Here is a 25,897-nt window from a genome sequence, read left to right on the forward strand (position 1 = left end):
GTTATTTTATCACAGACTTTTTACCATCAACCCCACAGATGTGGTCATTTTCACATACAAAAGATGGCGGGTGCATCGCCACAGCAGAAAATCGTTCCCACGTGAATCTAGTCTGCTTCATAAAATGACCAAACACACTGTGACGCGCGAGAAGCTTGTTGGAAAGAAAGGAAAATACAGATGAATATATATATTTATTTTACAGGCAAAACATTAAGAACGAAGTTTAATTTTACAATGTTGGAAAATGCCAGAATGCACTTGTAGGGGCATAAATGGGAAAAACAATACGTCCCAGACCTCAGGACATCCACGGGTTTCACATTGCTCATACCAGCATGTTTTTCTATGACTTCACTAAAATAATCCCTAAATCCACAAAACGGCAGACAAACCATTACTCTGCTGTCATGATGCTGGACAGGACAGGTTAAAAGCTTTGAACAGTTTTAAATCAGTTTTTATTTCTATTTTTAGGCTCAAATTGGGCTAGTTGAGATACGATAATTTAGTTCAGGAAGACAGATGTAATAAAACTGTTGGTGTGTGTTTTTAACTTTCAAAGCTTCACACTGAGTGTGCACACTCAAATTCTGAGATGGCTTTTCTTCCAACGATCACCAGCACAGTCACAGATCTGTTGTTTCTACTTTGGATTAGCCGGTAGTGCTACACCAAACATGGATATCCTTTGCAGAGCATCCAGATATCTCAGAAGAAGGACGAGGAGGAAGAAAGGGGGCTGCAGAGCTAAAGTAAAATGCTGGCAGGCAAGAAGAAGGTTAAGACTCTGCATACCATTACGGGGGAATGTACAGTCCCTCACAAATAAAACCATCCTGCTTCCAGCACTGACCAAACTGCAGCGAGTCTCCGAGTCTGTTTACATGACCATTAAAATCTGATAACCAAGTGATCAGATTACTGTAATAATCAGATCTGATCAGATTTTTGACACTGGTGGCATCAACCATTTTTTATGGAGCAGTAGCATGTCTGCTGTGAGAGGAAGAAAGTGGCATGCCCCTAGGACCCAGCAGAGGTGGTGGGAGAAAAGCAGATGATGCATAAGCTGTCATCCATGTTGAGAACAGCTCATACAGCACTGCAGAACTCCTTCAGAGACAGACTTCTTCACCCCAAACATGTGAAGGAGCGTTATCACAGATCTTTCCTCCCTGCAGCAGTTCGACTGTATTACTGCTCCCAGTAGACCAAAAACACAAACACACAATAAAAAGACAGCATAAATTATTATTATTGAACATATTGTAAATAATGAAAATATGTCACTTTTTTATTCCTTAATTTTCTCTTTTACGTATACATCACAACAGCTTTGTTTTCTGTATATTTTCTTTTGTGGCTTTTACTGCTGGTCCCTCTGTCTTGCTGCTGGGGACGAATAAGATCTGATCTGACACATCCACATCAGCACCGCAGCCTCACAGCAAGAAGGTCGCTGGTTCGAATCTTGGCTGGGGGGAGGTTTGAACCTCGAGGGCGGTGGCCTTTCTGTGTGGAGCTTGCATGTTCTTCCCGTGTATGCGTGGGTTCGGGTTCTCCGGCTTCTTCCCACCGTCATGCATGTTAGGTTAATTGATGACTCTAAATTCTCCCTAGGAGTGTGTGTGTGTGTGTGTGTGTGTGTGTGTGTGTGTGTGTGTGTGTGTGTGTGTGTGTGTGTGTGTGTGTGTGTGTGTGTGTGTGAATGGTTGTTTGGCCCTGTCTGTGTTGGCCCTGCGATGGACTGGTGACCTGTCCAGGTGTACCTGCCTCTCACCTGTTAATGTTGGGATAGGCTCCAGCTAACCCGCGACCCGTAATGGAACAAGCGGTACAGAGAATGAATGAATTATTAAATTTATTACTATGTACTTAGTGACATAACTTCCTGTTATTTTCAAAACATCTAATCGTTGTCAAACATGCCGGCGCATGAACATTAGCTGCTAATGTGGGAGCTAATACGCTGCTAAACAGCCAACATGACAATGTTTTACTTTGTTTATACTCTGACTTCTAACTTCTACCTGAATATATTGAACGAGCAGGTCATTCCATCTTCCCTGATGGCACGGCCCTCGGCTCTGCCTTGTTACCTCAGATTAAACTGCACTTTATAAATAGGATTGTTCTTGTGTTCTTGTTCTAACGCTGTTCTAGACCGGACATGCCTGCACTGCGGTTACGTGGAAGTACTCCCTTGTGACTTGTGGTCACTTTGTGATTCCATACTTGCAGTTTTCTGGAGCTTATTGCTGAATTTGTGTGGTTATTGTAGAAGAGAAACTGCAACACAAATGCCGGAACCATATGCTGGAGTGTGAGAGTACATTTCACCGGCACCAGCTGTGCCAACCCCACCATTCTCAGATGCCACGCGGTTATAAATTGAGCTTTACGCAGTCCTGCGGCCCTCACAGCCCACAGGTGAAAAACCCAACGCTGTTTTGCGGCCCTCTTGGTGGCGCTGAAGGCCCAAACATGGGTCGCGGCCCCATGTTTAACAACCACTGGCACAGGACACAAAGAAATAAAATAAAAGGCCAACAGTCAGAGTGCAAACTGTGTCACTAACACATTTAACTTAGTTTGTGTAAATAATACTAATTTAAAAAAAGTTTGCATCAGTTACAGGAAGAGTGATATTCAGAATTGTTATATAGTACGATTGATCCGTGTTCATAACAGAGCATCAGTAACAGTTACGGTGGTGTTTGTTATTGGTGTGTGACCTGTATTTCTTTCATTTCATAAACATACATGAATATGTCCATTAATTATATTATCTTAAAATGCCACAATCAAAGTAGTTTAACACTGCAATTTAAGAAACAGAAGAATAGAAGAGATAGAAATAAATACTTTTTTATTAATTGAGAACCCACTGAATTTCCCAGGGACCCACTCAAACACCACCTGTGTGTCCTGGGACTGAAAACCTGTCAACATCACTGAGCTCATCTGGAAGATGCCACAGAGAATGCTGCTGGAATCACCGACGAAGGAGGTTCCATAAAATATTAGACTGGGACTGTTCTTTGGACAGGCTGTGTAGAATCTGCCTCTCCAGAAATTGTCTATCCCACTTTAAAATAACTGTAGAAGCAAATTAAAGTAGAAGCCTGATGTCCCAGCTTTCCACTCACACCTAAACATAGTATTTTTGTGGAACTGTGGCGTCTGCGCATGCACACAAGCTGATCTGTGCAGAAATGCAACCTGTTCTGCACTTTAATGGTGCACACATCATTTTACAATCTGTCAGAACAGCAGACTCTCTGCACCTGAAAATGATCACATGCGGGAGGTTGGAGGCAAATATGTGCACACAATATTAACATTTGTGCAGTTTCATGTGTTCAAACTGCAAATATTCTAATGCATGTTAACACATTTGGAAGCAGCTAGAGTCATGTATGTATGACACTTTCCAAAAACAGTTCCCATTTATCTGGGTCAGATTTTAAAGCTCTGATACAGACAGAAATGATGCCATTCAGAAGCACCTGAATCACACAACAAAAAAATGAACTTGCCATTGAAAAGAACATCTAAGTTTTCTTCTGCATTGATCTACTGACTGTTTGTCATGGTGCTGGATGCTTGACAATAATCATACCTGAAGAGTTTCTCTTTGTCAAAGACCGTGTCAGCAGGCATGTTGACGGGGACGAGCAGGTCAGGGTGAGAGTCCAAATAAACCATCTGGATATTCTGAAGTGGAAGATGTCTGGATGCAATGGCCCGGTAGATTGGACACACAACCTAAGAAAATCATTTAAAACTATTTTACATACAAGTTATAAAATTTTCCCAAAGTAAAATGACCAAACTATCAAAAGTTGAAAACATATTCTTTACACTAATCTGACACCATAAACCACATGCAAAGAAGATTCAATAACAATAATAAAAAGTAAATACAAAAGAAGATCCTATCAGGCTGTTCAGACTCGTGAGGTGGGGGTGTTAAACTTTTACATCCAGTCAAAAAAGAGCCGATAAATAAAATAAAAATGATCCCGTCTGACCTGCTGCACGAATGGAAAGCACAACTAGGAGAAACCTGATGCTGTTAATACTTGTCAGCGAAGGTGTAAAGGAGTGCTAACGACCAACCAGATGAGTCGGTGGTTGGGAAGTGATTTAAAGGGAAGATCACACAGGGAAATGAACTCTTATTAGATCCCCAGACGTGCTGTCCACTCCAGAAAACAAGAGAAATGTCTGTCTGGTCATCATGCAGCTGCCTTTGGAAACTTTCAAACAACAGAAATAAACTATGGTGGGACTTTAACACGTTAATTACAATGAATTCATTACAAAAAATGAAGGCATTAAAAAAATGAACGCACACAGTTTGCATTCCAAACAACGTGGAACGTTGTGCGTGGTTTCTGGAACACCGATTAATCTGATGGACATCTCAGAGTCAAATCAGTGTTGATCATTTAATTACAGCATATTTACAAGTTTTCAGGCCCATCTGGGGACTTTAGGTCAAAGAAGCGACCAGCATGAGCAGACTGAAAAAGAAACAGGCGAAGCTGCTGCTGGCGGATCCCGTCCTGGCTTACCGTCAGACATTAACGCCTGTTAATGAAGCGTGTGGAGGAAAACATTGACAGGTTAGAGGTTCTGAACATGTTGTAGACTTTCAATCAGAGAACAGCTGCTGGTTAAAGGACTTAAAAATGACTATTTAGCTCTGCTCAGTTTTGGGCTATTTTCCATTTCTTTCTCTAGTTTTCAATTGAAATACAATTAAAAGCGTTTTTCCAGACATTACTGGAGTTTGACTGTATCTGTGTCTATTATCTGATTCATTCATAATCAAATCATTTTATTAATTTCAAATATTTAGGGACACATTTTAACTAGTTAATAACTGAAAAGAAATACATAATGAATCAAAAATATATAATTACTTCAAAAAGTCAGTATTTAATAAAAATGTAAAATATATATTTTTTTAATTCATAATTAAATTTCTTCTATTGATTTAACTGAATGACATTAATGTAAAAACAGTATTAATTAATCATATTTATTTATAAAGCACTTCTCATCCATGATTAACACAAAGTACTTTGCATAATAAAAACATTTGCATTTTGTAAATAACATAAAACAATTAAAACACACACATACTCTGTCTGTCTCACTCAACACACACACACCCACTCAAAGCACCCCCACCCTGTCTCTTAACTTTATGTAAATACAGGTGAAACTCAAAGTTTGAATATTGCACAAAACTTAATTTATTTCAGTTTTAGACACATTTATTTGTTATAATTGTGATGATTATGGCTTACAGCTTTAAAAACCCAAAAATCAAAGTCTCCAAAAATTACAAACTCTGTCACAAAAGCAGCTTCAACTGTCAACAAAGAATAATTGTGTGTTTCTGACTCATGCTGTCGTCATGCCCCAGTACAACCGTCCCCTGGTCTAACCTCAGGAGTTAAGCTTCCAGCAGTGAAGAACAAGATGAAAACAAGGACAGACGACAGTTATCAGACTGATTTGCACGTTCAAATAATGCCGTTTCCTCGAGAAGATACCACTGTCATTGTGTCATGTGAAAAACTGAATACAACAGATGTAAACAACAATAAAAAATAAAACTGTAATGTTAACACCAAGTGATCTCCCATAATTTTACACAACTGATCAAATCAAACAAAAACCGTATTAAACAGAAACATTAAACTTTACAGCCATAAAGAATGATTAATAACAGAATCGAGTTATTATGACCTGTTTTCAGTGCACATGAGATGTCTTATAATAACCTGTGTTATCTTAAAAAAGCACTATTTTATAATAATGATAACTAGTTAGCTTATACCTTAAATCAAAGCATCAACTATAAAGTTTTGAGGTTGGTACCATCCACCAGAAAATACTCAACCTGCATGTTCTGAGACACGGTGTACAACAAGTTCTCAGTAAGGCAAGAAGTACTACACAAAACATGGCTGAGTGGACATTTACTGAAGAATACATTCAGTTTTAGTGGGAACACGTTTAAAACTATCGCTAACAATCATATTTTTCTGTAAATGTTAATAAATACGAGTAAAATCTGATTATCTAACTTTTATTATGCTTATTTTTCAAATTAACCCTCCAAATTCATGTGAGAGAGATCAACATGACATTATCTGAGTGGATTCACCACAACAATCTAATAAGTTGAATCCTCATTCATTTATATATTTAATTACATTATAAATTCTCTATTTTTATGTTTTACTCTCTAGTTGACAAAACACACAAAGGGGATCGTTTTTCACAAAGTCTATTGCAACCATATTATTATTATTATTATTATTATTGTTGTTGTTGTTGTTGTTTGGTATTTCAGCTTCAGCAGCACTTCAATGGATGCAGCGTAACAGTAGGGTTAGCAAGTGGAAGTAGAAGGAACATAACATTCCTCATTTCATAAACACAGCAGCTCTTTACAATAAAAAATGTGACTTAGTGGGGGCCTGTGCCTCAGTAGAGCCTTATGTCTAACAACGCCCCTGGCTGTGATCCTGATTTACTAGCACTATAACAAGAGTTTAACAGCTACATGTGCTCATAACCAGCCTTACTTCATGGTGGTCCTCCACGATCCACACCGGTAGTTTCTGGTAGAATCAATTTTCTTATTCAATTTTTCAAAGTTTTTATTAGTTCACAAACAAAAGGGCTTTTTACAATCATTGGCCCAAAGATACAAAAGCAGAAAGAAAAGCAAAAAGCCAAAAACTTAAGGAATACATTTCTCCCTTATGGCGATAATTAATTTCTTTAGCTTCTAACAATAAAACAAATTATGAAATAATGTTACAAAACACAGTATAAATTTAAAATGTTTTAAATTAAAAAGGAGAATAACAACAAAAATTCCTTTGTAGCATAAACTGGTTCACAATGATTCTAGTCTATTAGTCTTTTGGTAGTTGCCATTTTTTATACAGGTCTTTTTCGGTTCTACCAATTGTATCTCTTGTTATGTATTCTTTGACTAAATTTATCACAGATTTTACAACACTTCTTTCTTCAATACTAAATTTCTTAAAAACCCATATATTCCTTGCCTTCCAGATTGCGTCTTTTGTACAATTAACAAGAATCCACCAACAATAAATGTTTTCTTCTGGTTCTTTTGCTTGACAACCATATACAATTTTTTCATAGGATAATGAGCATTTTTGTAAACTTTGGAGCCATGTATTCATGAGATGCCATACCCCCTTAGCAAAAGGACATGTCCAGAAAAGATGTTTAATTGTTTCATCATCACCACATGACGGCCTAGGACATTTTGAGCTCTGCGTTAGATTTCTTTTTTTCAAAAAAACACGTGTTGGTAAACATTGGTGTACTATGTACCACGCTAGATCCTTGTGCAAATTAGATAAACTTTTACAATTAATATTTCTCCAAGTTCTTAGACATTGTTCTTCCGTCAACTTTCCTATTGGCGTTAGTCTTTTTAAGTCATATAACTTCTCCTCTATCTTTTTCCTGGTCAATATTTCAGCAGAAATCTGAGTAAGATCTGGGTGTAATTTTTTTAGAAGAAATTCATAAATTTTTTGGTGATCTTCTGAGTAAGGAGTATCCAGTCTCACCCGTACACCCCATTTCCTCATTACTTTTCTCCCTACCCAAAATTTGGCAAAATGAGCCCACACTAGCTCAGTTTTTTCCGTCAAACAGGCCTTAAGTATGGGTGTCAAAAACATAGCATTTAGTTTGGTTTCCACTTCGGGTACCGCTCTTCCTCCTTTTTCGGGTGGTCTATACATGATTTCCCTTTTTATTTTCTCTTGTTTTGTTCCCCAAATAAAACGGTAAATCATTTTCCTAAGGGAAACTATTATCTTATGTGGTGGAGGTAAAGTTGTTGCAAGTTGTGCTATTGTAGAAATGACTTCTGTTTTAATTACTAAGACTTTCCCGAATAGTGATAGTTCTCTGTCTTTCCACTGATACAGTTTGCCTTGTAGCCTTGGTATTTTATCCGACCAATTTTTAATCTCCATATTTTTGCCTATTTGAATTCCTAATATTTTAATAAAATCTTCTTTTTCAGTGAGTCCCTGTGAGTTTTTTGTCTCTCTCCAATTGAGGTATAAGACCTCGCTCTTATGTTTATTTAGTCTGGTACCTGACGCCAAGGAAAAACATTCGCTCAGCCTTAGCGTCTCCTGAATAGAGTCATTGTTTGTTAAAAGAAGGGTTACATCGTCCATATATAGACTTAACTTGGCTACATCTCCCCTGCTACCTGGGGGAGATAGGCCTTTTATGCTTGCAGCTTCTCTTAGAGCACATGCCAGTGGTTCCATGGCTAAAACAAACAGAGTGGGGGAAAGAGGGCACCCCAGTTTCTGGTAGAATCGCTTTAGCGGCGCTGACGTCATCGTGACCGACGTTAATGAGTCACTACTCACTAACCTCCACTCCAACCAACTAACTAACTTACTTACTAACGGTGAGCTGCTACGAGTCCAAGCAAGCCGTTGTTGCTCACACTGCAACCAGCCACACCGGAAATGACGCCGACACCATTTTTATGTCCGACGAGAAACAAGCGTCCAGACAAATAAACGTTCTTTTTTTGTTTGTTTGTTTATTGTTGTTGTCTTGTTTAGTTTTCTTGTTGTTTTTTCTTTCTTTTTTTTTTGTTTAAGATCTCAAAGTAAAATCTAATTTAATATAGTACAAAAGAAATAGTAGCAGCTGATTGTAAAACATATTTAGAAAATACATGAATCGCTCAGAAGTTTGAAAATTTCCATTTTTATTTAACAAGAGGTAATAAGTGAGCAAATAACGAGTAAAAGTTTTTTTTTGACATTATTAATAAATTTTGTTTAATATTTTTATTTAATAATATTTATTTATTGAAATGTGACTTTTGAACAATCATTTTTACATAAAATTTGCATTTAAATTGAAAACTCATGAAGTTCTTAATTATAAATGTGTCTTTTCTAAATTACAGTATTTGTACATGAAGAAAGTTCTTTTTGGAAAACGCACTTCTTTCCCGTATTGTTTTTTTATTTTATTTTTTTTTTTTATATTATACAATTCAGACCAAGACCAGACAGCAACATGATACAGATAAACAAAACAGAACAAAACAAAACAAAACAAAAAAAAAAAAAAAAGAAGAAGAAATAATAATTAACTAGATATAATTTGTGTGTGTGTGTACCTATATGTGTATATATGTGTGTGCAATTTGTCTTTGTAAGAAGGGCATCAATTTTGTCAGGTTGGTTATGGGGGGGAGGGCAAAGGAGCAGAGAAGGTCAAAAAATGGAAGAGTTGATACTATGAGGTGAGGCAGATGTTTGGTTGAAATGGTTAGTAAGAATGAGCTGGATTCAGGGTTCCTTTCTTCCAATTTTCTTATTTCTTCTTGATATTATTATTATCATCACTATTACCGTTTTTCTTTTCTATTCCTTAAAAAAAAAATTGAATAAAGTCAAATAATAGAAGTAAAATAATAATAAACAACAGACAGAAGATAATACAGTAATAAAAATAATAATAATAATGTAACATAATTCTTTCCCGTATTGTTAGAGGCAGGGCTTTAGTGGAGTTGGAGTGGGAACAGCTCTCGAAAGGGAAACTGGTCTCAATACAACACCAACAATCTACAGCAGGGCTACTCACTTCGGTCCCACGAGGGCTGCAGTCCTGCAGGTTTTCAAAGTGTCCCTGCTCCAACACATCTGACTGCCTACATAAAACATCAATGCATGCCAATGATTTGTCCCTTCTTAAACAGACTAACATTTTATTAACACCTTTAGTGGGCACATTACTTTAAAAAAAATTAAAAATTATAGTTACTAGTTGCTTCCTGGAAAAAGTAACACTGTTAGTAACAGACTTACAGCATTATAAAGGTAATTAATTACTCAGAAAAGTAACTACATTACTTTTTATGTTCCCTTTGACAGAATTTCAAATCCATCTGCATGTTCATTCCATCAACCTAATGGAATAAATTACTTACAATAAAACCATCAACACTAACCTCAGGCTGCTGGAAGCTGTGTCTCCGTTTCCTCCTCAAGAGAGACAGTCTCTTGTCTCTTGATTCTAACTGCTTACAGCCACCATTAAAAAAAGAAAAGAAAAAAAACATTGTTTCTGGCTATGATGAACATTAATCATAAGGTTCTTGTCTTGTTATCTCTATGAGGGGAAAGTCATGTCTATGGTTCTAGATTCAAACTTTTCCTCTGTTCTCTGACCTCGCCACTGCTGCATCAGATAGATAGATAGATAGATAGATAGATAGATAGATAGATAGATAGATAGATAGATAGATAGATAGATAGATAGATAGATAGATAGATAGATAGATAGATCAACCGACCGACCGACAGACAGACAGACAGACAGACCGATAGATCGACCGACCGACAGACAGACAGACAGACAGACAGACAGATAGATCGATAGATAGATAGATAGATAGATAGATAGATAGATAGATAGATAGATAGATAGATAGATAGACAGATAGACAGATAGATAGATAGATAGATAGATTCTTGACAGATGGAAATATGAAGGCCTACAAGTTACAGTAAAAATGCAAAAAGAAACTATAATAAAAAGTAGGTAAAAATAAAATATGAAATAACAATATAAATTAAAAAATATGAAATGCATCTGGTAGTTCAAAATGGCAGTGTGTGACATACAGTTATACAACTTGAGAACATGGATGTGTGTGTGTGTGTGTGTGAAAGAGATAAAGTGCATGTATCCCTCCCTGACAAGTGTTGAAGAGTTGTATGGCGTGGGGGGAGGAAGGATCTCCTCAGTCTGTTTGTGGAGCTGCTTCAGTGACAACAGTCTGTCCCTGAAGCTGCTCCTCTGTCTGGAGATGGATGGTGGATGATCAGGATTGTCTATGATGGACAGGAGCCTGTTCAGCGTCCGTCGCTCTGCCAGAGATGTCATGCTGTCCAGCTCTGTACCAACCACAGAGCCTGCCTTCCTCACCAGTTTGTCCAGGCGCGCTGCCTTCTCCTTCTTGAGGCTGCCCCCCAGCACGCTACTGCGTACAGGAGGACGCTCGCTACCACAGACTGGTAGAAGATCTGTAGCAGCTTCTTGCAGATGTTGAAGGACGGCAGCCTTGTGAGGAAGTACAGGCAGTTCTGTCCGAAGCTCAGGTTAAATATGTGCTGAAAGGGGGGACCCAGTTCCCTCTCGCAGGTCTTTTAGGGCACAATTGATCATAAAAATGATAAAAAGTTAATAATAAAGCCATAATTTTGTACATATTTCTTTCAGCTTGTAGTCTGCGACGTGCAACAGTCCATCGGTCTTTATCAAGTAACTGTCGGGACAACTGCAGTGTATTGTGGTTCGAATTGCCATTTTGGGTGGTTACTCCTCGTAAACAGCTGAGTATTGTGCATCATCTTTGCCTGCGGCCTTATCTCTGATCAAATCGGACGCTCGTGTTGTGTGAAAGGCTGCTATACTAAGTCACACGACAAAAATGGTAGAAAATTGTCCACAACGTTAGTTTTCTTTCGTTTCTCACTTGGAAAAGAGGTTATGGACAGTAGGTTGAGGAATTAACAAAGAGGCATCGGATGACCTGGGTCAACTGCAGTCAAACCAGCCGCAGCTATATTTCAACCATAGATATCTAAAATAAAGGCTCGATGCTTTATGCCGGAGCTTCGAACGTCCTCAACTGGCTGTCATCCTGTTACAGGCTTGCTCTCTTGCGGGATCTGTGGTATCTGAGGGAAGGTGAGTGGTCTGAAACATAAATACTTTTATTTCACTGAAATCCTGACGGATTTACAAACAGTTTAGTGTCTTACAAAAGTTATTAATGTGGCTATAATTCTGGATACTTGAACATGTTGAAATTGAGCTTTTGACTTTGAAAAATGACTTAAACATGCACGTTGTGTTCTCTATCAGAAGGCACAGTAAGGCTCATCAGAGGAGCAGAGCAGCTCATTCGCCAGGCATCAGCAAGTTCCAGCCAATCACAGCCCATCTGACTGCTGGAGGTCCTGTACATTGTATGGAGGAGGATCTGGTCGGAGGATGTGTTTTTGCTCAAGGAGCACATTGGCTACACACTTATTTTATGGCGTAGACAGTCCCCACCATGCTGTTGACATTAGTTGTGTCCCTGTTTTTTAGGCTAAGGCTGCACCACATCGCCAAGATGATTCCACTTATCTTACAGAGAAACAACATGCACCAGAAGCTAAAAAAACAGTCCTTTTCAAAGGGTTTTAGCCAAGCCGTGCTTTGTGGATTGTTTATAATAATTATAATAACAACAACAACAACAACAACAATAACAATAATAATAATAATAATAATAATAATAATAATAAATAATAATAATAAATTGATTTTCTTTTCAATTTCGTTTTACAAGAGTTTGTACTTTGATTACTGAGGTGTAGTTCTCTCTCACTCTGCTATGTCCTGTGTATCTGTCCAGTGAAATCTTAAGTGGGTAATTTAATTGTATATCAGTGTAACCCGGAGACCTTTTCAGTGTTAAATTCAATTCCACTGTTTGGTTAGCTCACTGTTTGGTTTGCTTGGTTAGCTCTTAGCTACAGGCAGCTCGCGTTTGATGGGTGTCAATCATCCACCCCCACCTTCACAGCCCCCTCTCAGCTCCACCTCTTTGCCCATTTTTGGATTTTCAGGGAATGACAACACACACGATGCTACCAAGATGGCGATGGTAGGAACCGCCCAAGGAGCTTCAGTTCAGCTCTTTAGAAACCTACGGGTGATGTCACGAAGGCTCCGCCCATCTTACAGTGTATGGTGTTTGCTCTCAGCATTTTCAAAAAGGCAATGAGAGAAATGCTATTTTTTGCTTTCTAAAGTCGCTATATTCACATTGGCTAATGAAGAAAGAAAACCCCTAAAAAGGACTACTTTCCACCATTAACAACACTAGTGTCCCACACACCCCAGCAGGGCAGGTCCTCCTCTCTACTTTGTGAACCTGGTCTTTAATTATTTGTTGTCTTAACTGTGTTTGTTGGTGATAGAAATGGTTTTACTGAGCAGTTAGCTGAGATTTTGGATGTTCTGTGGATACCACACGTTACATTTACATTTACAGACCTGACGTTACACCTGTAAAACCGGATGTTAACCCCTTAACTCCCGGTAGCGGAGGCTGCAGGTGTAGATGTGAAGCTAAACAGTCAAGCTAACAATGAAAGGTTAGAGAAATTATATATTGCTTAAATGACTGGAGAACTGGGTGTGTCACGGTTTGGACTTTATGTTCATGTTTTTGGGTTTCTGGTTATGTTTAGTTAGTTTTCCCTTGTGTTCTGTGGTTTTCTGTTCCTGCCTCGTTAGTTCACCTGGTCTGATTAATCATCCACTTCATCTGTGTCTTGTTACTCCTCTGTGTATAAGTACCCCTGGTTTTCTGTTGTTTCTGGTCGGAGCCTCACCATTCATCATCATTTCACCATTTCCTGTTCCCTCTGGTTTATGTTTTTCTGTTTTGGATCCTTAAAATAAACCCTTTTCCCCTGCACCGATTCTGCCTCCTGCCTGACTGCCTGCAATTGGGTCCTCACCTCCTCCGCCGCCCACCATTCGTGACAGGGTGGGCCTCTCTGGCACTTCTCTACACTGGTTTAAATCCTATTTAGAGAACAGGAAGTACTTTGTTTCGATGGGTATTTTTACATCTGAACAGACAAGAATTACATGTGGAGTTCCCCAAGGTTCCATCCTGGGGCCTCTTCTGTTTAACATCTACATGCTCCCACTGGCACAGGTTATACAGAAAAACAAAACTAGTTACCATAGCTACGCAGACGACACACAGATATATATTACAATGTCACCAGGAGACCAAGGCCCGCGTACAGGCTCTTGGTAAATGCATTGAGGAGATTAATGACTGGCTGTGTCTGAACTTTCTTCAGTTAAACAATAACAAAACTGAGGTGATGGTTTTTGGAGCCAAAGAGAAACGATTAAAGGTCACCACAGAGCTTCAGTCTATACACCTAAAAACCACCAACCAGGCCAGAAATCTGGGTGTACTGATGGACTCAGACCTAAAAACCACCAACCAGGCCAGAAATCTGGGTGTACTGATGGACTCAGACCTAAAAACCACCAACCAGGCCAGAAATCTGTGTGTACTGATGGACTCAGACCTAAAAACCACCAACCAGGCCAGGAATCTGGGTGTACTGATGGACTCAGACCTTAACCTTAGAAACACATTAAGGGAATTACAAAGTCAGCCTACTATCAGCTTAAGAACATATGAAGGGTAAAAGATGCGATGTGTCAGCAGGACCTGGAAAAACTAGTCCAGCTTCCATCTTTAGTCGGTTTGATTATTGTAACAGTGTTTTTACAGGTTCTACCTAAAACATCAGTAGGCACCTGCAGCGGATCCAGAACTCTGCTGCTCCAGTCCTCACTAAGACCAAGAAAGTGGACCACATCAGTCCAGCTCTGAGGTCTTTACACTGGCTGCCGATCCGATAGACTTTAAAGTTCTGCTGCTGGTCTATAAAGCTCTGAATGGTTTAGTACCAAAATACATCAGAGACCTCTTGACCCAGTATGAAACTACCAGAATCCTCAGGTCATCTGGATCCAGTTTCTTATCAGTTCCCAGAGTCAGAACCAGACATGGAGAAGCTGCGTTCAGCTTCTATGCTCCACATGTCTGGAACAAACTCCCAGAAAGCCTCAGATCAGGTGAAACACTCAGTTTATTTAGATCCAGGTTAAAGACCCACCTGTTCTCTGCTGCATTTCACTAGTTTTTATTTAGAGTCCAGATCTGGATCTGGTTCTGTTAAACTGGAATCATGTTTTAATATAGCCTTTCCCCACACTGGAACTTTATTTCTTGCATTTTCTCCATTTTATTTTAGCATCTTTCTTCTGTTTTTATTTCATTAATTGCATTTCTTTTGGTTTTTTAATGCACCTGTATTACTTCCTGCACCCTGCTGTAATCTTTGATGTAAAGCACTTGTCATGGGTTTACACTCGTTGGTGCTTCTTCCACCTCTTTCCTTATTCGGATGAGAGGCGGCGCTACTAATCAGGCTGCGCAGCTGAGGTGAATCGGGCTCATCAGATGACTGCATAAAGATTCCAGGATCTTCTCTAGTCTTCGCTGGATCGTACAACTAATAGTGGTAACCGGCTCTGCACAAATCTAAGTCTAGAACTATCTATCTGTGTTCTTACCTGCATATTATTCTCTCCCAAGCATCCTGCCCTGGATTATACAACAAACTCGTGGAATCCTGTCTGCCCGCTCTCTGTCTCCTCTGCCTGCCTGCTCCTCGCCTCGAGTCACGCTGGAACTCACCTGACTTCGCACAATCGCTTTGTAAATAAACACTCGCTAATTCCAATTGTGTGCTCTCCTCCTTGGGTCCTAAACCAGGTCCTGACAGCACTTTGAATTGTCTTGTGCATGAAATGTGCTATACAAATAAATCTGCCTTGCCTTGCATGGATGGAAGTTATTGTGCATATTGTGAATATTTCTCTCTCCTCACCATCTAGAAGCTGTGAGATTCTCATCCTGCTTTCTGTCTGTTCACCTGATGCTGATATTCATCACATATTGTTCCTTCTGTGTTTAGAAGGAAGCAGCTTCACAGCTTTAAATTCATCCTGCTGACTTTTTACCTTTTAGTTAGTAAATTCTCAACATTTCATCCTTCTTTCTCATAAATATTTGATTTTATAAATATATATGAAGAAATATTTTAACTGTTGCTGTTTAAAGAGAAAACTGCTGCTAAACCTGTTTATGTGTTTAGTGCAGGGGTCTGAAAAATGCCTGAAATCTGCCCGTCTTTACTTCATCGTATCACCAGAACGAGCCGATGCTACAAATATTTACTGTAAACTGACCTGCCTTGGGTAAACGTCAGATGTCCAAGGGTCAGTAAACACAGCATGTCATGTACTTCTATATGTTGCTCCAAATCATCTCTACCATCTTCAAGATCATAATTCAGAATTCATATACATCATCTCACCGACCGTCTCCATGGTGATAATTTCTGTCGGTGAACCATGAACCACTAGTTTCCTCCTTGTCAGCTGAAACATTAACACATGCAACGAGAGAAAAGCCGATCAGCTGATCACCGACAGCCGCCATGATTATGTATGTATATATATATATATACATACATACATATATATATACATACATATATATATATATATATATATACACACACATACATATATATATATATATATATATATATATATATATATAATATATATAAGCAGCCTGCATGATATGAGAATAGCTGATAAATGTAATTGATGTGTTATAAAATAGAATTTTAAATTCTTAAATTATCAGATTTTGGTTCCAGGAAGCAGAACCTCCAGTTATCAGACCTCTCTGTGGAACCGGCTCCCAGTCTGGTTTCAGGTATCAGACCCCCTCTCTACCTCCAGACCACCTTCTAACTTTCCTTCCAGATAAATCTTATAGCAGGTTTGGCTTGGTGACCCTGATCCATCCTTTAGTCCTGCTGCTAGAGGCCGAGGTTGCTGGGGGATGTCCCATGATGCACTGGGCTCCTCTCTGCTGGGGGACGTCCCATGATGCACTGGGCTCCTCTCTGCTGGGGGACGTACCATGATGCACTGGGCTCCTCTCTGCTGGGGGATGTCCCATGATGCACTTTGCTCCTCTCTGCTGGGGGACGTCCCATGATGCACTGGACTCCTCTCTGCTGGGGGACGTCCCATAATGCACTGGGCTCTTCTCTGCTTTCTTTACTCTTCATGTAGAAACATCTGACGTTGTTGTTGTTCATTTGTCTTTCTCTTCGTCTTTCTCAGCAGGAATCCCTGGAATAGAGGTCTGCTGCTGGTTGACCCTCTTTCCTGTCCTCTCCACCCCTAACCAGTCCAGAAAGATGGTTGTCCTTCCTGGTTCTGGCTCTGATGAAGGTTTTCCTTCCTGGTTCTGGCTCTGATGGAGGTTTTCCTTCCTGGACTTGGTTCTGATGGAGGTTTTCCTTCCTGGACCTGGTTCCGATTGAGGTTTTCTTAGCTGTCATTTTTATGAACTAGCTTATATGAACACAGTTACTATAAATGAGCTACAATGAGCTGGATTTAACTGGACTACAATGAGCTGGATTTAACTGGACTACAATGAGCTGGATTTAACTGGACTACAATGAGCTGGATTTAACTGGACTGTGTCTGTAAAGGTGCCTTGAGATGACTTACTTGTGAATCAGTGATGGATAAACAAAGCTGACAAACAAAAATGAAAGTTTCTCATTTTATTCATTACTAACTTGCAAAGAAGAGCTAAAGAAGCATTTCTGGCTGCAGTCAGTGTTAGTTGTTTGAGGTAAAATGAATGAATGAAATGAATGAAAAATACTTTATTAATCCCAAAGGGAAATTCAATATTGTAGTAGTAGTAATTTTTTAGTAAAACAATCACATTAATTAATTAAGGGCTTTGTTCTTCAGCCTGATAGCTGCTGGAAGGAAGGATCTTCTGTATCTCTCTGTCTTGCATCGGACTTGAACAAGCCTCCCACTGAACACACTCTGTTGTTTCGTCACGGCGTTGTGTAGAGGGTGTGAAGGATCTTCCATTATCTTCGTCAGCTTGTACAGAATTCTTTTTTTGATGATCAACTCCAGCGGCTCCAGAGTTACTCCAAGCACAGAACCGGCTTTCTTGATCAGTTTGTTAATTCTTTTCAAGTCTCTGGTTCTGATGCCGCTGCCCCAGCAGATTGCTGCAAAGCTGATTGCACTTTCAACAACAGACGTTTCCCATAACAACCGTTGGAAGAAACGGTTTGAATCGCCACCGTTTTTCTCTCTGCCTCGCTCCTGCCCTGCATCCTCTTCTCTTTCTTTTCTTAAAAGCTGTCCTGGTATAAATAACACAAATAAAAACAAGGTAGAGACAGAATAACTAAAACTGGTTAAGATGAACATTGCAAAGCCGACGTTTTAAGAATGGAAGCACTTCCAGACACTTAAAGCTTGAAAGCGGAAACAGGAAACAGGCCCAGTGCAGCCTGCAGAGCTGGGAGAGTACTTTCAGCTGAAAACGTAAGCAGAGCAACAGGGGAGGACGATGCACACCACAGCCGCTAACACCACAGCATGCACCGAAACACCACTTTACCATCACTGGATCAACCACTCGCTCACCAGATCACATGCATGGATCGGGTCGTGGAGAATTTTGATCACATCGATCAGCGATGTGGCAGAATTCATCTCCATCTACGGACGCTGCATGCAGAACACGACACACCACCATCGATGCAGATCTACAGGCTACTGAGAGGAGGGCTGAGTCCTGTATCTGTGTCACACTTCACCAGGGATCTCAAACTCTGGTCCTGAAGGCCTCTGTCCTGAAGGTTTTAGTGTTTCCCTACTTCAACACACCTGGCTCAGGTTCCTGTGTAGGACCTGACAAGCTGATGGATCCATTTGACTGAATCAGGTGTGTCGGAATACGGAAGCATTAAAAAAACCTGCAGGTAGAGACCCTCAGGGACCAGAGTTCCAGATCACCTGCAGAGATGATGATGATGTTGTTGGGGACATGTGAGAAATGATGAATTTATTAAAACTAAGGTTGGGATGGAAAAAGGTAAATTGATGTGTTGGGCTCTTCATGATGTGTCTTTAATTAGGGGTAAATCAGTGCTTCTTTTAAATAATTTGCCTGGAAAAATGAGGGGAACCTCTGTACCTTCACTAGGATTGATTACATTCTCATTGCTAATGAATTGTTAGCACTGGGGCGATTCTGTGTTTATCAGGGCATAGTAATATCAGGCCATGTCCCTGTTGTATTATCTCTGACGCTACCTGACCTTCCTCAAATTAAAAAACACTGGTGCTTTAATCCAACTCTCCTGTCAGATGGTGATTTTGTGACATTTATGAAAGAACACATTCTTTTTCTTTCAGATAAACATGTCTCCGGATACAACCAAATTAGAGAAATACAATATGCTGAAGTTAAAAACCCTGACTTGTACAAAACCAAATTTGATTTTGGCTCAACTCATCCTATCGAGCGCCAGCTCTTGAGAAACAAGAGTTTGTTCTATGTCCATGGTGAAAAACCAGGGACTTCCCTGGTCCTCTCAGTTTAATTTTTATTAGCTAACCAGCCGAGAGGACTTAGAGCAAAGGGGCATATTGCCAATATAAAAATGGAGGATTACTTCAGATAGCACAAAGATTAATGACACATTCAGGGATTACTACTCTCAACTTCACACCTCTGAATCCCTGAATAACACTATACTAATGGATCATTTATTTAACCAGCTAAAGATTTCCACTCTCTCCCCCGACAGTAAAATGAGATTAGACGAAGCCATAACGAAAGTAACATAACCTCAGTCTGGGAAGTCACCGAGACCCGACAGGTTCCCCATGGAATTCTTTAAGGCATTTTCCTCACTCCTCACGTACCATGATGCACTAGGCTCCTCTCTGCTGAGGGAAGTCCCATGATGCACTGGGTTCCTCTCTGCTGGGGGACGTCCCGAGATGCACTGGGCTCCTCTCTGCTGGGGGACGTCCCATGGTGCACTGGGCTCCTCTCTGCTGGGGGACGTCCCATGGTGCACTGGGCTCCTCTCTGCTTGGGGAAGTCCCATGGTGCACTGGGCTCCTCTCTGCTGGGGGACGTCCCATGATACACTGGGCTCCTCTCTGCTGGGGGACGTCCCGAGATTCACTGGGCTCCTCTTTGCTGGGGGACGTCCCATGGTGCACTGGGCTCCTCTGTGCTGGGGGACGTCCCATGGTGCACTGGGCTCCTCTCTGCTGGGGGACGTCCCGAGATGCACTGGGCTCCTCTCTGCTGGGGGACGTCCCATGGTGCACTGGGCTCCTCTCTGCTGGGGGACGTCCCATGGTGCACTGGGCTCCTCTCTGCTTGGGGAAGTCCCATGGTGCACTGGGCTCCTCTCTGCTGGGGGACGTCCCATGATACACTGGGCTCCACCCTCTGCTGGGGGACGTCCCATGGTGCACTGGGCTCCTCTCCGCTTGGGGACGTCCCATGGTGCACTGGGCTCCTCTCCGCTTGGGGACGTCCCATGGTGCACTGGGCTCCTCTCTGCTGGGGGACGTCCCATGGTGCACTGGGCTCCTCTCTGCTTGGGGACGCTGGAGTCTATGCCAGCAATTAGCAGGTGAGAGGCAGGTACACCTGGACAGGTCACCAGGTCATTGCAGGACCAACCCAGAGGGACAAAAAACTTATACTCACTACTAAAGAGAATTTAGAGTAACCTTAGCTTGGTCATTATTTTTATGGTTTATATAAACACAGTTATAAATTGGACTAATATGGATCATATAATGGATCTGTTTTCATTGGACCAGGGGCGTCGCCTGGCCTGGGCATTCCCGGCTCTAGCCCTGAACATTTCACATCAAGCCCCGAATGTTTTTTTTATCCCAGAAGTAATAAGTTTACATTCTCTCAGCCGCTTTATGACATTAAAGAAGATGGTAGTTTTGTAATTGCATTCATTCATTATTAGCCGTCAAAAATGGACATCAGACGTTTTTTTATTTAGAGAAGAGAGAAACTCTTCAGTTGTGGTCGCTGCCAATGGGCAGCAAGACTCTGGTCAACACACAAAAACAGGTAAACCACAAATAATTTTAACTCTGTTTGTCTTAAAATTAAATGAACATTAGGCAGATCATTCATGACAGTACTTGATACTTCGAAGGTTAAGCTAGCTGTACTAAACCGTTAGCCCTGCCCTTCTCTGTTCTACACATTTGCATTAAATCCAGTGGTGAAGTCTACATGATTCGCTGGTTTACCCACTGCTGTGTGAGTGTGTGTGCGCGCGCGTGCATGCGTTTGTGTTGTAGTAGATGGAAACGGTTTTCCCATTAGTGTTGGATGTTTGGTTTCTAGATGTTGCTTTAGTTTAAATATAGATAAATAAAGAACAGCTTTATTATAAATTTATTTACTATGTTTTTGTTCACCTCCAGGTCACTGGCTGGTCAGTAGTTAAAGAGTTTTAAAGAGTGTTTTACATTTTATGTTGCTCACAATACATTTATATTTGTAATACAAAACCAGTCTTTCATGGTCTCACCTTTGTGTGGGTGTTTACTTTATGTATTAATGAGGTTGGTGGTTCTTGTATGTGTGTGTTGCTCCAGGACAGGGATGTTCGAGACTGGGAGGACAAATCGGAATATACCACTAGTTTAAACTCGGCCATACTACTGAAAAAGTAGTAATGGTAAAGATGGAAAACAGCAAGTGAAAGAAGGAAAGAAGGGAAATGATGGAAGGAAAACAAGTGATGAAGCCTGTAGGAAAAGAAGGAAGAGACAGATGAGATGATAGAGAGGTAGTAAAAACTACAGCATCATCTTTATTCTGAAAATTGCAAGTGACTGAAAACAGTTCACGTTCATCCTTTTGTTGCAGAAGATGTGCACTAAAGAGCAGGCTGTGGAGGTAAACAGCAGATGTCTGGAAAAGTAAAAGTTTAATACTGATTTTAGAGATCTTGTTTACATTGTCACATTTAAGATTGAAAATAAATAAATATTGAAGCACATATTACAGTATTTGGCTTTAAACAAGGTGACACGATGCTCAAGAAAGCTTAAATAAAAAGCGTTTTTTAATACGTTGGTTCACTGAGATTTCTTTACGAGGGTGTGGGCTCAGCCCCCAATGTTCCCAGGTCCAAGAAACGCCCCTGCATTGGACTATAATTGGACGGCAGTATCTTGAACTGTCAGTAAAAGTGTAAATTTTTACTTGTTTTTTTGTTGTGAATTGGTGCTGTATGAACAGAGGCAACAGTAGAGCGGAAAAACTCTTTCTAGAGAGCGCACATCGTCACAGACCATCTTTGACTGGTGAGTTTGCTGCTGCCTTCATGAGCACTGGTTTTTATACTCGGGGTGAACATGCACCTTTTCTGTGCCCAGGGGATTTATCTTCTCTTTTTATTCCACCCCTTCAGAGATTGTGGACTCCGTTGCACCCTTTAAGCTGAGGTCCCTGTCTGAATGACACCACATGTGCCCTGAAGAGGCGCTGCAGACAGGCTGAACGGAGGTGGAAGAAAGACAAGCTGCATGTGTCTTTCTGACTAGCAAAATGTTGTTAAAGAAGCCAAATGAAAATTCCTTTTAAAGGGCCCATATGATGGACAATTCACTTTCTAAAGGTTTTCTAACAGTCATTTGTGTCCTCTTAGCCTGTGTTTGAGGCTCAAAAGTGAGAAAATTGTGTAATCTCTCTCACTTGCTTGCTCCACTTTTTAGCAAATGTGTGCTTTAACAGGTGAGTCTGAGATCTTTCCCTTTGTGACCTCACATAGGGAAATAACCAGTCACCATACTGTCATTGTTTTTAGATTGTGAGGGAGAGAGTTGAGAGCTTGTTGAGTTGATCCGCTCGAGGAGGAGTGTTTGTCAGATATGGCAGGTAATTCCTCTACAGGGTACAGAGGTTGGCTCTGGGTCAGATAAACTTATTATTTGGATTCTGTGAAGATGTTTAAAGTCTAGAAGCAGGGCCTATATATTGGCAAGATGGGTACCAGAGACTCCAAGTATCAACTCCCTCCTGAGGGGGAATTATTTTCATTATTTACATTTATTATATTATATTTATATTATATTTAAAGGACGGTTTAATTAAAATAAAATAAAAAAAAGAAAAGAAAATAAGCTGAACTGAGATCTAAAAAGACCATAAACGTGTCTTACTGGACTAGACTGGAAAGACACAGAGAAGCTCTGAGTCTGCAGCAGACAGAACATGACTGCAGAAAACAGCCAGAGCCACTAGATAGTTTGATGGTTTTGTTTTGAGTAAATTATCCAGGTTCAGTCATTTCATTAATTGTATGGTGTTGTAGATAAGTCTGCTCTACACAAGAGGTGTGTTTTTTTTACGTTTCCCATCCTTCATAAGAAAATATACAAGTTGTAAAACAATCTGATCCATCTGAGGAAATGTTTTGCTCCGCTGCACAATGCTCAATACATGCACAAGGACACGCTTTCTGAAGTTTAGGCTTCAGACTTTGGAGGGAAAGAAGGCCGAACAGAGAGGTGGGTGGTGGGGGCATATAGATCCGATAATAATGACAAATGAACAGGAGCAGAAAGATAAATGAAGAATACATTTTGGGTGTGCTCCAAGAAATGAATCATGACTCAGATGAGGGAGAAATGGGCAGCTCATCTTACTACAATAGGGCCAAGTTAGGAGCAGACATCCTTGACAAGATGCTGAGGTAGTTTTCATCCCCAGCTGCAGGGACATGGCTGCAGTGAATGCATGGGTCCTCTACCAGACCTGCATCGGTGCCAGAATGACCCGGCGTTTGCTCATTCTTGAGCTGTGCAAGCAGCTGCGCAGTGAGCACATCTCAGACCCACCACCACCACGCAGGCTTAGCACGAGCCAGAGAAGCCAGACTGTGGCATCAAACGCGTCCAAAACAACAAAGCCACAAGAGTGAAGCATGAAGTGCTGGCGCACTGTCTGTGGGTAGTGTACAGCATGCATGTACAACATGAGTCAGCTGAAACTGAATGCCTAAAACCTGAGACACACACGCAACGATTTTTTAATCGTATGAGATGTTTCATCTGGTCGAGACCTCACACGTGAAGATAAAAAAATCAGTTTTGATCGTATTGTGTTTGGTGTGCTCCGAAAATGTAATCACAGAACACACACATAACGATGCAGTCCTGCAACTCTTCTACAATCTAGTCCTCCGAGCTGGACAAAGGTTGAAACGTAGAAGAAGAAACATAGCAACAACCGGTAAAAAAACGAAGAAGAATCATAAGGTGTGTCCCAATTCAGGGTCTGCACACTTCGAAGTGCGGATTCGTCGGCCACATACGTCATCGCGGTGCGCGAAGTACTGTCCCAATTCACAGAATTTGAAGGACCCTCCGAATCCACCCTTCGAATCCGCACTTCGTTTGGCCTCAAACGAAGGATGCTGGTGATGCATCCTTCACGGCCTCTTTTCTCCCACAATTCATTGCGCACAAGATGTCGACGACTGAGGATGAGTACGTTTTTAAATGTAAGTATTTCTTTTACTTCACTTTAGGTCTAACGAACATATGTATGTATTTTTTTCATCAACTGTGGTATTTTAATATTGTAATATTTGATATTTGTGGATTTTAAGGGGTTAATAACCTGCCTAACGGCTCGAAAATAACAAATAATGGAGGTAAATTTAAAAATGATCGATATAACATTCGCGGTCAAACAAGATTAAAATGAGAGTTGTTTTTTTTTTTCTTTTTCTTTTTTCCCCCCACATTTTTAACAACTCGGTCGGTGGTAGCATTTATTAAAGTGTCCTATGATATGTAAAACTTAAGAATTTCAGAGATTTAACTGATTCAAATGTTATTTAGCTGTAATCAATCACGTTAATGTATGTAAAAGATTAATTTAATGGTAAATTAATATAACATTGTGCAATTGTATAATTTTACTCAAATTAATACAACCTAATTGAATCATTCTCAACTAGTGCAATTACAACGTCCTATATTAAAATATATTATTGCATAAATTAGTACATATATCTTATATAAATTTATTTTATTATTTGTCATGATAAAATAATGACATAATTAATTTCACATAGTTCATATGATTAACATTAGCTTTTTGTTTTCTGTTATCGTCCAAGTAGCTGCTGAAAGACCAGATTTTCATCAGTGTAAAGAACAATTTTATAATTATTATTCATTTTTTTTAATGCTTTAAAGGAAGCACAATTGTAACACTTTTCAAGATTTTCACTCCCATAAATGAAAGGCAGAGACATTTAATGTTTAGTGTTTTAAGCAATGAAGCCGGCTATGTTATGAACTATTATTTTATTTTTGTCTTCAGGGACCAAGGACCAAACGGTCTGTTTCATTAAGTTAAGGGCTGAGAACGAGGGACTCTTCAGTGGAGCAAAGTTTTCAGCCAATGTTGGCTGGAAGTAAGTCAACAAGCTCCCCCAGTGTGTGATGGGTGTATCGTGACATAAGTTATTTATCCTGTACAAATCCTCCAGTAACAAGCTAAAGAGAAGATCAAGCAGAACCTTATGTCATGGTTCTTCAGGTTTGTGCAAATGTATATGTGTGTCCCGTTTCTGTTGTTTTTCCAATCAGGACCATCCTGGAGAAAATGGGCCTCCAGGAGAAGGTGACCCCAGCCCAAGCAAAAAAAAAATGGGACAACCTCAAAAAGAAATATAAAGTATGTATGTCATTATGTACCATATCTTCTGACATTACTTTTTGCCCAATAAAGACACATGTATGGTTACTTCTGCTAGTATGAGTGATGTCTTTCTGCCTCAGGATTGCAAGTACCCAGGGACTGGAGAGGGTGTGGCAGGGAAACCTACTGCTGCAACTTGGCCCTGGTTTGTCCTCATGGACGAGGTGTTGGGACAGAGGCCCTCCAGCAACCCACCTGTCCTGATCGCCTCAATTGAGGAGGACAGACCAGGGCCAAGTTCAGCAGTGGGTAGCCAGTCGGTGGAGGAAGTCAGGGAGGATCCAGTGGCAGGGAGAGGCAGAAGGAAGAGGAAAGCTGCTGACCAGTTCGTGGATCTCATAAGAGAGGACATGAGACTGCAGAGGGAGGCAGAGGAGAGGAGAGAAGCTGAGAGCAGGGAGAGGATGGACAGGCTGTTCTCCCTCCTGGAGAAATTTGTAAATAAATAAATGATGAAAAAAATGTTTTGAAATGTTTTATTTTAAA

At 40.3% G+C, this 25,897-nt stretch overlaps 2 protein-coding genes across 2 annotated transcripts in view; one reads left to right on the plus strand and one right to left on the minus strand.

The window, feature by feature from the left end:
- Window positions 1-8,568, minus strand: part of LOC121644310 (UPF0489 protein C5orf22 homolog) — a 25,455-nt gene extending 16,887 nt beyond the window's left edge. Inside the window, exons 1-4 of the mRNA XM_041992178.1 lie at window positions 8,406-8,568; window positions 6,615-6,653; window positions 3,588-3,771; window positions 2,425-2,516 (exon numbers count right to left, since the gene is read on the minus strand). Coding sequence (XP_041848112.1) covers window positions 2,425-2,516; window positions 3,588-3,771; window positions 6,615-6,653; window positions 8,406-8,435 — 345 coding nt within the window. The 5' untranslated portion in view covers window positions 8,436-8,568. The remainder of the gene's footprint in view (window positions 1-2,424; window positions 2,517-3,587; window positions 3,772-6,614; window positions 6,654-8,405) is intronic.
- A 14,849-nt stretch (window positions 8,569-23,417) lies between these two features.
- Window positions 23,418-25,860, plus strand: LOC121644312. Its single transcript, XM_041992179.1, has 4 exons — window positions 23,418-23,514; window positions 25,031-25,124; window positions 25,300-25,387; window positions 25,492-25,860. The coding sequence occupies exons 1-4, from the start codon at window positions 23,418-23,420 to the stop codon at window positions 25,858-25,860; spliced, it is 648 nt and encodes a 215-aa protein (XP_041848113.1).
- Window positions 25,861-25,897: the final 37 nt, after the last annotated feature.

Source organism: Melanotaenia boesemani, chromosome 8, assembly GCF_017639745.1.
Source record: "Melanotaenia boesemani isolate fMelBoe1 chromosome 8, fMelBoe1.pri, whole genome shotgun sequence".
NCBI classification, from domain to species: Eukaryota; Metazoa; Chordata; class Actinopteri; order Atheriniformes; family Melanotaeniidae; genus Melanotaenia; species Melanotaenia boesemani.